General features: G+C 44.4%; 1 protein-coding gene across 1 annotated transcript in view; it reads left to right on the top strand.

Annotated features, from left to right (window-relative positions):
* Window positions 1-16,564, top strand: part of LOC146798677 (girdin-like) — a 439,241-nt gene that overhangs the window by 53,645 nt on the left and 369,032 nt on the right. Inside the window, exons 2-3 of the mRNA XM_085625977.1 lie at window positions 9,248-9,390; window positions 12,421-12,514. Of these exons, the coding sequence (XP_085482103.1) occupies window positions 9,248-9,390; window positions 12,421-12,514 (237 nt within the window). The remainder of the gene's footprint in view (window positions 1-9,247; window positions 9,391-12,420; window positions 12,515-16,564) is intronic.

Genomic DNA, 16,564 nt, shown 5'->3' with positions numbered 1-16,564 from the left:
ACATGTGCCAGGTAACTCTTGTTTCAGAACTTGATAAACAGCATAGAGTTCAGCAAATTGACTGCTCTTACCCTCACCAGTTGTACTCAGCAATTTTGTGTGATCGGATTATAGGACACCGCCTTCCAATGCCGTTTCGTCCCTATGAACCTTGCTGAACCATCCGTAAACCAGACATGGTTTCTGTCCTCCGCGGACAAATCATCAAAAGGTCTACCCCACTTAACAGGAGACTCCTGTACTAAAGGTCCGGAACATTCACTCTCAGTCTCAGTCGATGGCGCCCGCGCCACCTGCTCATGCAAAGATGCAACTCCTTTTTGTCCCACACGTGCCCTCTCTTGTATATACCATTTCCATTTAATCACACTCGCCTCTTGAGCGTGTCCAATTCGGTGAGTTTTCGGCGAACTCATAACCCACTGCATGATAGGAATTTCAGGTCGCAAAACTATATCATGTCCCAAAGTCAATTGCTCGGTATCCACCAGAGCCCAATAACATGCAAGTAACTGTTTCTCAAAAGGTGTATAACGCTCACCAGCATCAGGTAACTTTTTGGTCCAGAAACCTAACGGTACTCTACTCTTGCCTTGTTTCTGCCACAAACTCCAATTCGCATAAAGGCCTTGTACAGACACATTCAAATCCACATCACCATCACATACAGGCCATAAATCCAGAGCATGCTGAATTGCTTCTTTTGCCAGACTGAACGCATCTTGCTGTGGTTTATCCCATTCAAATGCATTCTTTTTACGAGTGACATGGTACAAAGGGGCCAATATTTGACTCAAATGAGGAATATGCTGGCGCCAAAAACCAAACAAACCAATGAAGCTTTGGGCTTCTTTCCTATTCCTCGGAACTGCAAAATCAAGAATTTTCTGTTTAACCTGAGGGATCACTTCTCGGTGCCCCTCATGCCAATTAATACCCAAAAATTTCACAGCCTGGGACGGACCTTGTAATTTATCCGGGTTGATTTCCCAACCTTTCTCACGCAGGCACTCAATGACCCTGTCCAATTGGGTCTGAACTTCCTCTTGTGTTTCGCCTTGGATCAAAATATCATCAATATAGTGACATACCTGAATTTGCGGATGAACCGGTACCTCAGCCAAATGCTCTGCCACCAGCCGGTGACATATCGTAGGACTATGCACATAGCCCTGGGGAAGACTTCTAAACGTCATCTGACGCCCGTTCCACGTAAAACTGAATTGTTCCTGACACTCAGGGGCAATCGGAATCGAAAAGAAAGCATTAGCAATATCAATGGACGCATACCATATACCTGGATGTTTTTGGATTCTTTCAATTAGGGTAATAACATCCGGTACTGCAACAGTCAAAGAGGGTGTGTGTCTATTCAATTCTCGATAATCAACAGTCATGCGCCAAGAATTATCACTCTTACGTACAGGCCAAACAGGATTATTCCAAGCAGAAGTAACTGGGGTTATAACTCCTGCATCCACCAACTCCTGAATAGTGGTACTAATCTCTTCATGACCACCTGGAATACGATACTGCTTCTGACAAACCACTTTTGTCGCCTGGGGAACTTTTATGGGGGGCATTCTTAAACGACCAACCCGTACAGGCCTGGACGATATATAATGTTTAGTTCCAAATTGGTAACATCCATCATCTAAGTGCAAAGTCATTCCTTTCAAAATATCAATTCCAATTATGAATTCTAAGAGTGGCACCACTAATACAGAGTATTCTTTTCTAGGAATTCTACCTATTCTCATTTCAAGTAAAGTTTGAACTGCGGGAGTTTCCTTTCCACCTAATCCGGTAATTGTAAAAGGCTGACCTTTAAACTTCTTTGATTTTCCATGAATAAGAGTGGCCTCCGCTCCTGTATCTACCAATGCTCGGGCCCTTTGGACATTACGATGTCTCCAATAAATATCAATATCTACATAGGGTCTATTATCTCTGTGAGCCCATCTGTGTACTGGAGTTTGACCTATTTCCTAGTCATTTTTACTGCGTTCTGTGTACCAGGATAAATCAGGATAAAGACTCTCACGTTTCGCAGGTATCGATACCTCCTGTTCATATCCATCTCTATTACGAAATGGATTCCTGTCCTCTGCATTGTACTGCGAGTTTCGATCGGCCAATCTGTGTCGATCCTCTCTCCTTCTCAACTCAGGGGATTGATCCCTATCATCTCTACGTCTGCTGTTAACATAATCATCTCTCCCCCTTTCTCTGTCCCCCTCTCTCTCTCTGTCTCTCTCACGACGGGGGGACAAATCACGTACATAACGTCGATCATCACGACGATCAGAGCGCCCACGGCGGTCGTCATCACCGCTACCGTCAGAAAAACCACGATCACACTCAGTCGTCCGAACACGCCGGGCACCCTCCTTTCGATCCAAGCCACGTTTGCGAAACATTTCCCACAAACGAGAAGTAGTCTCACCGTCAATGTCCTCCTTCCGCACACCATCGGCCATAAGACCAAAAAACATATCACGTCTAGTAAGTTTATTGTCACCAGGAGTACGAGTGTCAGGCCGGGACTGCCGTTCAGGTTTACACCACTCACCCAACTCACCGAGTTGGCGTACCGATTCCAGCACCATAGATAACATGTTACCAGTCTGATTAATCAATAAAGTCATCATGACCTGCTTATAAGCAACAGGGGAAGAACGAATAATACGATTCCGCACAGAAGATGTCAACAAACCATCAAGCAACCTGTCAGCAGTATTCAGAAAAATTGCCGTTTTCATCGCCTCCTCTTTGAGACGTTGTGCAGCATCGCGCAAAGTATACCACGGTTTGTCATTCACAGGCCAGTCAGACTCAGTAGGATATTTTTGATTACAACCCTCAGTCGCCAATTGAAGCAAAGTAATTTGACCACCACCATTAAAGTTACGAAAATGATCCTGTACAGTAGAATCCGAACTCAAGGAACAAAACTTCAAACAATCGCCAGCATCCAACATAATGCCAGCAGCGCCCAGTTCATAAAGGCGCACCATCCATGTGAGTAAGGTCTCACCAGCTCGCTGCCGAAATCGCTGCAAAATATCACTAATTTCTTGTTGAGTAAAATCCTCCAAAGAGTCTAAAGCAATACCATTCGGAGCACCGGGAGCCTGCTGCAACTTCCGCCGGAAAACTGGATGCACCGAGACCGCGGGACGAGCATCACAAGGAGCTCGATCAGTACACGTAGAGGGACAATCAGTGTAAGAAGCATGGACCCCACTCGAAGGACGAGCGCAATCACGGGGTGCACCATCAGAGGCGCAAGAAGCAGACTTACAATCACGGCCGGAGCGAGAGGACTCGCGCTTGGCAGACTCCTCACCCGAGGAACGAGAATCACTCGAGTTCCAGATATTACAATCCCATTCATCAGGATTCCAATCCAGTCCGGCTTTCGCCACGACCAGACGCACCTTTCGCGTCGAAACCCGACCACGCCGATTCTTGTATTTATAACGAGCAATTCGCACAGCCGCCCTCTCGGCAATAGTTTGGTACGTCTCAAGTTTGTCAGCAAGCAACTTATTTTGACACCGCAACAAAGTATGAGCATTCTGAATCTCAACAAAGTTCGCTTCCACATCCTTATGCAATTTCTGTAACTTCAACAACCTCTCATGCAGCATCCTGTACGCAGACAGAACAATCCAACCTCTGCGCCCCAAAACGGGAAGCTCATCACCCTTAGATACCGGCGCCTTCTGTAAACAAGTAATCACATTAGCCGGCTCCGCCAGCTCCAAAAAAGAATTCCAATTCTCACTCAAACCAGTAGAATCAGCCCACTCACGGGCTAAGGCTTCATAAGGCGTTGAATCCCAGCCGGGAATATCAACGGGCAACTTAAAAGTAGATTTCGACTTTCTAGAAAACATCTCGGAAAAGAAAGAAAGAAAAAAAACTATACACACAATTATATACAAATAATATACAAACGAAACCACGCACGCGCCGAAAGCAAACACGATACAACCACAACGCACACAGGTTTCGTAAACGGTTCGTGACGCCAAATGTTCTGCTTGGGTTTTCGGATCAGATAGAATCCGCTCATCAGAGCCTCACTAACCCAGCCAGAACGTTACCCCCTCCCCCTCCCTAGGGCCTATTTACAATAGGTAACCACATATATCTACCACCTAAGGACAGGGAATTCCTACTCATACATACCAAGACCTCTTATAATCGGCGGCCTCGCGATCCCATACGGATCCAGACCTCTCTGCCCATACGACAGTATCACAAGTGGCGGCCTCGCGATCCCATACGGATCCAGACCTCTCTGCCCATACGACAGTATCACAAGTGGCGGCCTCGCGATCCCATACGAATCCAGACCTCTCTACCCAGACGGCAGTCTCAGCACAAGTGGCGGCCTCGCGATCCCATACGAATCCAGACCTCTCTACCCAGACGGCAGTCTCAGCACAAGTGGCGGCCTCGCGATCCCATACGAATCCAGACCTCTCTACCCAGACGGCAGTCTCAGCACAAGTGGCGGCCTCGCGATCCCATACGGATCCAGACCTCTCTACCCAGACGGCAGTCTCAGCACAGGTGGCGGCCTCGCGATCCCATACGAATCCAGACCTCTCTACCCAGACGGCAGTCTCAGCACAAGTGGCGGCCTCGCGATCCCATACGAATCCAGACCTCTCTACCCAGACGGCAGTCTCAGCACAAGTGGCGGCCTCGCGATCCCATACGAATCCAGACCTCCCTACCCAGACGGCAGTCTCAGCACAAGTGGCGGCCTCGCGATCCCATACGGATCCAGACCTCTCTACCCAGACGGCAGTCTCAGCACAAGTGGCGGCCTCGCGATCCCATACGAATCCAGACCTCTCTACCCAGACGGCAGTCTCAGCGCAAGTGGCGGCCTCGCGATCCCATACGAATCCAGACCTCTCTACCCAGACGGCAGTTCATACGACAGTTCATCCTATGATCACCATAACATACAAAAAGGGAATCAGTCTCACTATTCATCAGATCACACAAGGACTGCCAGTTCGAGCATAGCCTGTTCTCCGGTTCGAGGGGCTCCTCTCTCCCTCATTCAGTTACCACTTACCTGATCAGGGTTAACATCTGTTCATGTAGCCGCAGCTGACTAGAAGAATAGGCTACCCTCTCATACAAGAACACGCAGCACATGTTGGTTCACTACAAACTGGGTACTTTATTACTCATTACATACGCAATCACATAACATTACAATATAACACATAACCTGCAAAGAAAAGTGAAAGATTAAGTTGTGCACTCTAATAAGAAAGGGTCGACATCACCTTAGTAGTGTGTAGCCTGCACTCAGTGGTCATCTAGGTTCCCTTCTCGTCTGTGCCTCGGCTCGCCTGGAAGTCACACCTCCGCAGTCACGGATACACGTCTGCACCACTATGCGCTGTTCCCTTCACCCTTCTCCGAGTCACTGGGACCTCTTCCTTATCGGCTACTCTCTCCTCTCTGGCTATTCTGCTAGGAGAGTATCTGTCTCTCGGTTTTTCTCCGCCTCCAAGATGGCGTCTGTCTTCCCTGGAATAAGTAATAGCTTTACTGCTAACGGCTAGATGCCGCCTACGGACTGAACATGTAACTGCCTCAGACTTTCACTAATATAGAGGTGCGTTTCCTCATGGAAAATTCCGGCCCGTAACCTGCCGCCCACCAAATTCTTGTACCTCCCCGTACCAAGGACACGTTCCCAGCCGGCCGGCCTGATGTAGTGTCTTCGGCATGAAGAAAAATACAATCCTTCGATAAGGGCCGGCCTGAACCGGTTCTCTCCAAGCGAATAACACCTCATAACTAAAACATTACATTTGACCTAGAAGCATCCCAAGCTGCCGGAGCAGAAAGAAAGATGGAGTCTCTCCCGTTTGAGGCCTACCAAACCTGAATTCAGCACGGCTCCATGAAATACCCTCACTACAGGACAGGTTATCCCTAATACTAACGAATCTATCCCCTAGGCTATGTGTGCAAGCCCTGATCTATGGGGAAGAGCACAGGATCATGTCGAAGTGCCTAGTAAATAGGCTCCATTCACTACTCTAACCCTTAGACTTGAATGGTAAGAGACTGAAGTCACATTCAATCACCTTTCCTCACAAGAAGGCCGGGAAAATCGAGCAGAACACCAGCCTGACTCTGCAGCCCGGACCATGACACCAGGAAGTGATCCAGCTCTGGGAATGAACAGACCCTAACACCAGGAGGGGATCTGGCTCTCTGAACCTTGCGCAGTAGGGGACATGTATCCCTGTAAAACAGAAAAGGAAGCCAAAAACATTTTGGCAGAGAAAAAGCTGCTTTCACTGATAATGGTGTTTATCGTGTATTATGATATCTTGCTAACAGAGAAAATATTATTTAATTGGTTTAAGATGTAGAATGAATGTAGAGGGAATGACCAAGAATTGCCTGCGGTTTATGTTCCTCTCAGCTCCTGAATCTCCTCCACTAAGCTGGCCATTCCCTCTTAAGCGGATTCTGACATCAAATATTTATACCTTTTCACAGGAGAGTGATCATGCATATAAAATATATGAATGCAGACACTACTACATCCAGACGTAGCTCTGAAAACCTTTCTGGCCTGCCCAAAAGCTTTTGTGGGATGCTGAAAGTGGTGAGAAAATTCATCTTTTCACACAGATGAATGTAAGAAAACCCTCAGCTTGTGCCTGTACGCTTCTATACAGTACTCATAACATACCTCCAGTATCACCTTTGCTTAATTGTTTTATTGATTTATCATATTTACACTGCACAGGACCCGTTGGGTTTCTTTTTCCTTGTGTCTGTTTGCCCTTTATAAGTAAATAGGCTTATCTCTCTGCTGATTGTGTGCAGCCAGTTCAGGATGCCTCTGCCTTGTCTGATCAGCTGCTAACCACAGCAACCTTGGACATACAGAGGTTCTGCTTCATGAGAGCTTTTGGAAGCTGTTTCTCAAGGTAATGCTCTTTCCTCAACTTTGGTTTTTTTTCTTAGTTGCAGCGCGCTTGTCTCTTTGGATATACTATACATGCCTTTTCAGGCTGTGCACTATTTTTTCCCCTTCAACAGTATCCATCTCCTGCTTCCATAGTTGCATGCCATCATTGAGTACATGAGCCAGAACTTCCACCAGCTCTTAGGCTAGAGACCCCGTTAAACGGCCTCTCCACCGAGTGCCAGAGAGCTCATGCAATGGGATTCTTCTCTACTGACCCTCCAAGCATGCCTGGAATTATGCTTCTGGTTTCTCCATTCCCTTTTGCTTTTGAAGTCCAATAGGTGGGGTTTTCCACACACGTCTATGTGGCTAGTTAGGGCTTGTTACTGCTTCTCCAGAACAGTCCTTTGCCTCTGATCTTACTACTTCTGATTTCAGGGATCATGATGGCAGTGGCAGGAACAGATAGTTCACTGCCCTCTAAGATTACTGTTTACTGCCTGTAGTTTCCACTGCTTGGCCTTCTCATGCCCCCCTCACAGCAGATTGCTGGCTGTTATAAGGTAAAGTGTGCTGTAACGGGTCAACCTTTGTGATGTCAAGGTGGTGAAAAGGGTCATGATGTCAATTTTGCTACCCCAAGGTATTTTGACAAATCAATGTTCATGCATCCTGCTTCAAGTTCCAAGCCTACTTTCGTTGCCACCACTGTGTACTCTCCAGTGTCAATAGACTCCCTCAGATTCCACCCTCTTGATTTTAATGTTCAAATTATTGGTAAGAACCGTAAGGGGCTTTTCCACTGCAACGGGGAAAATTCCCTGTGCTGCCAATTGTAAAGTGGGGAAAATTTTACTCTGGAAACCCTCCCATGCAAAGGCGTGACTACTCCCATAGGCGCCATATTGTTTAATATCATCCAAACAACGGCACATATTTGTGCTACAAAACGTACAGCAGTTATAAACGTGAGCTGATTACATGGAGGGAAATCGCTCAGTATGAAGTTTTGGTATTTTGATGCACAAAGAGCTGCTCTTAACAAGAATGTTGCTGTATCTTCAGAGATTTTTTTTTATAAACAAGCTCTCTTTTGATTCAGGCATATTTTTGGGTCTGCTTCATGGTACTGAAAGATGGAGTCTTTGTTCAAGTTGTTCATGTTCTCAGCAGCGATGCAGTTCCCCTATTACACAAGATTTCACGATGAGCTCCACAAATAACTCTTGTTTCTAATTATTTAGTCTACAATGTTTGTTTTTTAAAAGAACCGTTTGCTCTTTGATATGTTTCAAGGTGAATTTATGTGTCACATTCCTGATTTACATTAACATACAATTGTACATAAAGTAGAGGGGTCGTCAGAGGACAGAGAACGCATTTGAAACTGAGACAGACTTTCACTTCCCTAGTTAAAATCTGAGCCTTTTCTTGTGAATACATTTGATCTCCCCTTTCCATTCACTGGCGAGGCGCCACCTGATTAGTAGATGGCCTTCATAAATTGTGGAATTTAATGCTGGCATACCAAGTCTGAAACTCTGTCCCTGCAGATCCTGCGCTGCCCGTAGTGCGCAGATTGTTTTTGTGGGGCCTCTGTACCTTTACACCTTCGAATCCCAAGTCTGTGACTTTCTTCATACAAAATGATTTCACTGAAGAAGGGCAAGGAATCTGTATGGAGTTTTATTTCTGCTTAATTTCTATCCCAAATTCTGTTGACCTGGGAGCGCCTTTCGGTTGGAGGTTCCTGAGCTCTTGTAGCATTTTTACTATAGTATATATTTTTTTAATTTATTGGATGCTGAGCAACATCACTCATCTTGATCAGCGCGAATGGTGATGACCATAAAGCATTAATTACGGATGTGAGCACCCAGATGGACCGTGACCAAAACCACTGAACAGAAGAACAACATCAATCAAGACTTGTCATTGACCATGGCCATGATCAGTGCCTTTGACCTTCACCTATACCACCGAGCATGTCCACCACTGATGATGACCAATATCACGAACCTTAACCTGCCATTATCTCCAGCACTGACCATGACCAACGCCAATGACACTGCCTATTACCACTGGTCATGGACAATATCGTTGACTGTAACTAACATGTCATCCAGGAATATTGAGCATGCTTAACACCATTTACCATGACCAGTTCCTCAGCCCAAGTCCAGCACCACTGACCACTCACAGCAAAGTGTATCACAAGCATGATCTTTGACAGCAAACAGCATAACTGACCATGCTCTTGGTGTCTTTCTTTTTCAGGTGAGGACATTCGAGGATATGGTGGAGGACAGAGATGAACCTCCCTCTCCTTACCTGGAGGTCCACACAGCACCCACTGAAAGTCAGCAGGAATTCCTCTGGTTATCAAATGGGACCTTCCTCAACAAGGTGATGAGAATGATGTGAGTACAATCAAGATTATCGCTATCCAACCTTTACTGGTTCCATCCCTAACTTTCTGCCTCCTTGCCCTTTGCCATGATTCTGCTCTGCCATTGCCAACTCTGTAGGTTGCTGTGTGATCTCATCTCAAGCAATCAAGTGAATAAATGAAATTAGATCCATCTCTAGCATAATTGAAAAAAATGAATCCACTGGCAGCCTCCGGGCGAGTTCCTTCACTATAGGGGTAGTAGGGTGGAAAGAATTCCGCCTGCAGATTTTACTCCGGATTTAGCACTTAATTCAACAATCAGAGGATTTTTTATTTGTGCTGAACTCACAATCATACCATTAACAAACATCATATTGCCAATTGAAACCCGTCCTTCCACTTTACATCCCTTTGCCTATATATTTTCTTTAACTTCTGTTTACTTGTTAGGGATGTTGTATAATATGATAATCAAACGGGAGAGAGAGGAATAATGTCATCCAGTTCACCTCCCCTGGTACAATAGGTAAATATCAACGAGAACTGCTTATTAGTGGAAGCTAGATGTCCATGTCAGGAGGAAAAGCCTTTTTTTTATGAAGACCCTCACCCACCAATCTAGTTGGTGGCATGCTTCATCATCCGGTCCCACACAAGGCACCAAGTGCACCTTAGGTGTGCTTCGACGCCTGACTACCGCGGAGCTGGTTTTGTGTAGTGAGAGTTCAGTAAAGTGAATGAATGTGAGTTAAAAGCTGTCCAATGGGTCTCGTTGGCAGTATTAAAAACAACAAGGCGGATATGTGAGGAGGTACAATTATGTCTCCAATATCCTGTAAACATAAGAATGAGGTCTAGATGTTTCAGCAAGACTGCTGTGTATGCTAGTTTTCATCAGGACCTATGTGTACGGTGAGTTAGTGGTGGTCAGGTGTGGTTTGTTTGACCAGATATGTGTTGCACGCGCTAAGGTGCGTTTAAATGAGGGAAGACATGTTCCTCCATTTGTTCAAAACCTGTTGGGAAAAGAATAACAAACAAAACAAACAAACATAGACATTAAGTAATTGTAGCTTCTCATATTCGCACACGAGTAATGTGACTAGATAAGCACCGTATCCGTACACTATGCCACAAATTAGCTGTAGTGAAACGGATAGTGACACTTGTGAGAAAGTGGCTGTTATTTATTAACGATTATTATGCGCTACTGTGCCTTGATCAATAACGTCGATTTATCGGTATGTTCGTGGTTTTAATAACATGAAAAAAGAAAAAAGGTACAATGCTTACAATGAGATTTTCAGAGTGAGCAACATGAATCCCAGGGTTGGGGGTCGGAAATGTAGTCACACACTATATGTGCATCAAGAAAGAGAAACGAAAATCGTTAAAGGTGGAGTTCCCGGTCAGCATTGGGTGGGACCCGATGATGGAGCATGCCACCAACTAGGTTTGTGGGTGAGGGTCTTCATAAAAAACAAAATGGTTTTCCTCCTGACATGGACATCTAGCTTCCACTAATAAGCTAGTTCTCATTGATATTTACCTACTTGTTAGGTACAACATATCTTAAGTAAGGCCAGATAGTTTAGTTTTTGATACTTCACTATCAGTTGTATGTCTCCATGTTCTGCTTTCCTGCATTATGGTGGAGGAAATTATGCAGATGGATGTTTCTGTGAAGTAAGCATTTCCTCCAGATATCAAAGGCTTTCCTTTATCAACCTGCTCAAACTAGTGACTGGGCTGGAATATAACAGCTGGTTGCTCCTGGTAATGGCATAAGATGGTCACATGAGTTGATGAAAGCACAATTCAAAGCAAAATATATTCGGGAAATAGGATTAATTTGTAAGTTCTTGTTTAGCTTGTGTAAGAACTCCTTAGTGCACAGCTCAGAGGCACCCAGAGTCTTTATTCGACAAGTAATTTTCTTTTATTATCTATTCGGAGCCCTGCCCTAAACTTTTATCAGCTCGTAGTGGCTATAGGTTTCACAAAGAGTAAGAGGGATCTATTGAATAAGAGGTAGTCTCCAATTCTGAAGCAAACCACATTTACTTGCTAATTCAGATTAGGCCCTTCTGTTCTCTAGTTAGCAAACTCAGGGTCTGATTTAGAGTTTGGAGGGCAGGTTGTGTTACAAACATGATGGATATTCTGTGCATCTTATTAGACGTGCCGTATGATATAATGCACAGGTAATAAGGCAGACGGGAAATCGTTCTTGTTTGTGACAGAGTATCCATCCACCAAACTCTAACCCACGCCCTCAAGAGTCTGCCTTGACTCACAGCAAACCCATTTAATTGTGTTTCTCTCTTTTGTTTCTTTGAAGAAAAATCCCTTCTCAAGAAGAGAGTAGTTAAGGCCAGCCTCCAAAGTTAAATTATAACCATAGTGTGTAAAATGAAGCAAGAAATGTTTGTCTAATTAAAGACATAGAAGAAAATTGGAAATCCTGTACTGATCTACCTTTTGGGGCTACTTTACCACAGACATCTATAAGGCAGGCTGTTTCCACTGGCTCATACACTGGCCTAACCATGCTCTTATGCCTGTCCATACAGGTTTACACTAGAACTAGGACTCTCCAGCTTATTATGGTGGAGCAGGAGGAGGCAAGATCAGTGGGTAAAAGTTTGGCAAGCTGTTCTCCATCATGGGCAAGGAACTGTCCATGAATGAAAGACAGGCTAACCAATCCTAAATTCCAAAATTACAGTATCCCTCGGTGTCCTGGTGGGACTGTTAGATGAGGAGCGGGAAGGAAGGAGAAAGTTTAGGAACTTCTTTCAAGAGCTCATTGTCTCTCCTTCCTATAGGGTCCAGTCATGTGAGTGGCCGCTGGTCACTGTCTAACCATAAAAAGAGATGTGGTCTGAGGTCAGATAGGAGCATAGAATATCATATGTTCCTCTCCGCCTACTGCATCTTGTTAGCACATGGGATGGCCTAGTATGAGATTGGCACCCGTCCCTTCTCTTCCCTCTGAGACCGGGTCTTGCAACTGGTGTATTTCTCACTTGTCCTCTGTCTTCCTTTTCTCTGGCAGTGACCCCAATCCAAGGACAGTACGGAGGTGTCCAAGAGCACAAACCCAACAACAACTTTTCATCCTGCGACAGCACCTTCAGGCTTTCTATCAGGTAAGTGACCCAGCATGTCTCTGCACTAGAGGGAGAGCAGTGATACTCCAAGTTCAGAGGATTTTTACCAATATGGGAATCAACTCAACAAAGGGCTATAAAGTTATCCCAGCCCTAAAAAATGAATCCAGAGCCCTTAGAGAGGAGTTCATACCACCAGAGAGAGAAGGAAGTCCAGAACCTCAGAAAAACAGGGTCCAACGCAACCAGAGAAAGGTGGCCAGACCTAGAGAAAGGAGAGCACAGATTCTCAGAGAGAATAAGAGTAGAACAAGGCCTCAGAACACCAGAGAATCTTAAACCCAAATGCCCAAAGGGGAAGCCAGGTACCAAGTGAGGAAAGAGACCGCAGGCGGAAGGGAAGCTCCAACAACATGTCAAAGAATAGAGTCAGTCCAGAGAACAGAGGACAGACCACCATAGAGGGAAGCCTAGAAAACTTCTAAAGAGGGATACACAGGCTTCAAGAGAGACAGAGAGAGTTGCTCATTTACATAATGTATTGTTCACAGTTCTCCCACCCTCCACTCATATATTCCAAGCTCTAGTCCGCAATTCTCACTTAGAAAACTATGTTTCTGGTGTAAATGGTGAATGAATAGAGGGAGCTCACAACCTTGCGGCCATAGAAAGAAGGAAAGCTCTTCCCCGTCACTGTATGTGAATGAAGAGAGCACACATGTTTATCAACAGTAAATGGAATTGGTAGACACATAAGAGATTTTGAGATTAAGTCATGTTGAGAATGTGCACATATTCTCAGTTTACTTTCAGCGTGTGGTTAGCTCAGGTTAGGCTGTTAAAGATTTAAAAGTGGATCACCAAACTCTGAATGGGTGCTCAGATGTCTTCTTTAAAGTAGAGAAGAAGGGGCTGGGAGGGTTTTGAGCCAGCCATCAACCGATATTGGTGCAGGACAAAGCAACACTCTTCAGGACACTACACACAGGTATGTTGGAGCTGAAGAAACACAACTCTTGAAGTAGAGAACTACCAGTGCTTTGAACCACAGCCCATCTAAAGAGGGGAAAGCCACATTCTAGGGTCTTTCTGATAGCAGGTTACACATTATGTTCTGGCAGGAGAGATAGGGGAAGAAGGGAAGAAGGTTCCTCTTGGTGGCTGCAGTCATTGAGAGGCTTGTGCCTCCATTCATAGACTGTTTAGCTTTAAGAGCTTGAAGACGAAAGAGTCCACTGATCATAATGAACTGCAAGGTTTAGACCAACTGAAATCATGAGACAACAATGTTTGCCTTAGGTCATTTGGGGCTTTATGCACAAAGCAAAGGGGTCTGTATAAGACCTGCTCTTTCCCAGTAAAACAGTGCGCCTATGTCATATCCGGTGAGATATAGTCTCTTCTCCGCTGAAGCAGAATTAACCGGATTATAGAATATTTACTCAATTGTAGGTTCTGCAAAGCATAGTGCAGACGATCTAGGTAAAGCTGGTTGCATTCATCTGTTTGATTAGAGACAGATGCATTCATAGTTTGGTCTTTATGTGGCAAGGAGAATAGGTAAAGAATGTGTTTCTGAGTTCTTTTTTTAAAAAGAACTAGTCGCTGTGTTGATTTGGTGAGTCATTCTCCACTGTAAGTCAAATCTGATACTATCTATACTCTTTTTTACAAAAGTACTGGTTTGTCACCGAGAGACTGCAGCCAAAACAGGCATTCCCAAAAAGGAGACAATCTGAAAGGCCAGAGGATTTCTGCTGTATCTCTGTTCAGTTTAGGTTGGTTGAAGCATATCCAGTTTGCAGCCATGCCGAGACAGCTATGTACATTGGGCTAAGTTGGCCAAACGTTTTAGAACAATGTGTGTGTTATTCGTGTATGTCTAAAATATAAAATCAAATGATTTAATGAGATGAAACAGAGAAATAATTTAAAGATTGAAAAGTAATAGAGGCAGAAATGAACGCCAAGGAACTAAGCAAGTGCATGAGCCATTTGGGGCTGAGTCTTCAACAGTGAGATCATCCAGTCTAGACAAAGGAATATGATGGTCTATGGTGTCAAATGCAGTCAACAAATCCAGTAGGACAAAGGCTGCATTAAAGGCCCTCAACTGCACACTGAGGCAGTCCATCAAATACGCCAACCACAATGGGCTTAGTACTATATCCTGGGAGGAAACCTGCTTGCATGAAATGTAGCAGGCTGTTTTCCTCAATATGATTGGAGAGTTGGTTAAAAACTGTTTATTTCCTGCAGTTTGGTCACAGAAGGAAGTTGGAGAATTGGTTTGTCTTTTGAAAGATCGGATCTAATGATGTTTTTTATTTAGAGGGGTTAGGCACTCTCATTTTAGTTTACAAGGGACAAGTCCATGAGACATTAATTAAGTTTCTTACATGGGCATCATCTAATAGCAGTAAGTATTATAAAGCTTACCCAGGAGGATGTCTGCTGAGGAGTTAGACATGCTTTTATTTTGTACAAGTTGGGCAGTGTTATCTTTTCTAAGAACAGAAAGTAGGAAAAATGCAGGTCAGCTGTAAGGAAGAAGAGTCCTAGTCAAACATGGTGGAGTTGTTGGCTGTGCGTACAGCAAGCTTTGATGTAACAGTAGAGATTATTTTTCTCAAAGAAATACACAATTTGATTGACTTTGGGTATAAAGCCAGAGTTGTGTTAACATGGAAGGGTCTTTCAATTCTTAGCTGTAGAAAATATGGCAGCAGCCATGGTTAGGGGCAGAAAGATGTTTGGGGGAGTAGAAAAAGGCAATTGTTCACTTAACCAGTTTGTATTTGTGATTATACATTTGCCATTTGAGTGTCAAAGACAAAGCTTAATCTCGGCGTCATTGGTATTCAAGGTTTCAGAGTACTCATCCCATTTCATGTAGTTTAGGGGAGAACCAAGTGTTTTTAGATGCGATGCATTTAATAGAACCTTCCCTCTGAGGAGTAAGCAGATCGAACATAATGTTGATTGTAAGTTTCCAATGGTAATTGGACATTGTTAGCTTATTCAGATTCCCTAGAAGCCAGCGAGAAAACCAGGTGTATATCAAAACATCCTTCCATTTTTTATATGCCATTCATTGAGAAAACCTGGTAGTGTGACAGGAGGCCGTGTCATAATGCCAGAAGAAAGGATTGCAGAAATGGTCAGAGGAGGATTGCCCTGAAAAGTTGAAGTTTCTGAACAAACACTATCCAGAGCACGACCATAGTTCACAGTTCATATTGATGCTGATGTTGAGCTCTGCTGCAGTGCCTTTTATGAACTTTGATACTGTCCATACTAAGTATGTTAATGGATACTGACACCTAAATTATCTGTGGAATGACAAGAAATGCAGATCAGCAGTTACCTGAAGATAAGGCACTCAAAGATCTGCTACATGCATGCCCTGAGAATCAGGGAGCCGATGACTAAAGAGACTCAGTGTTGAAACAGCGGGGTAAGGGCAGTTTGCTACATGCTAGAACATTACATCTAATAATTTGTCATACTTCTCAGAACTGCATATGGTTACTTCATAAAGGTGTTATATCCCTTTTACAGACTGCTTCAGTGCCGTCTTTGCTCTAATTTGAGACTGATGTGTTTTAATCCACCAAATGGAACTTTCTTTTGACCATTGAAGTAATAACACTCATTTTTAACTTTAAACTTGATTCATCTTAAAGGGTCCTGGTGGATCGATTTTATATGTCACTTTGTATTGGGTGTTACTTTTCAAAGTACCTTTAGGGGTTTCTTTTCATGGATGCACCTTACTCTACAGTGCCCAATTGGGGGAAGTGTTGGCTGGTGGTCCAGACCCCGTTGCAATCACAAGAGGAACTCCACAGAGTGTGGAGGGGGGAACGGGAGGCGCGGGGTTCTAGGAGCTAGCAGCCTCCATTACTGAATATTAACCACAGAAAGCTGCTCCTAGAGTAGTGTGACCCTACTACAGTTGTAGAACTGTTGTGAGTTGGGACATCTCACAAAAAATGACGGACTGGCCTCACACACCACCTGGTGTCATGCTTCATCATCGGCCAGTCCTCGCCCTCCAAAACCTTCGTTTGATGGAGGGCGGGCATA

The sequence above is a fragment of the Triturus cristatus genome, chromosome 9 (genome assembly GCF_964204655.1).
Source record: "Triturus cristatus chromosome 9, aTriCri1.1, whole genome shotgun sequence".
Classification (NCBI taxonomy): domain Eukaryota; kingdom Metazoa; phylum Chordata; class Amphibia; order Caudata; family Salamandridae; genus Triturus; species Triturus cristatus.
Note: the sequence above shows the minus strand (reverse complement) of the source record. Positions and strands in the feature narration are given on the sequence as shown.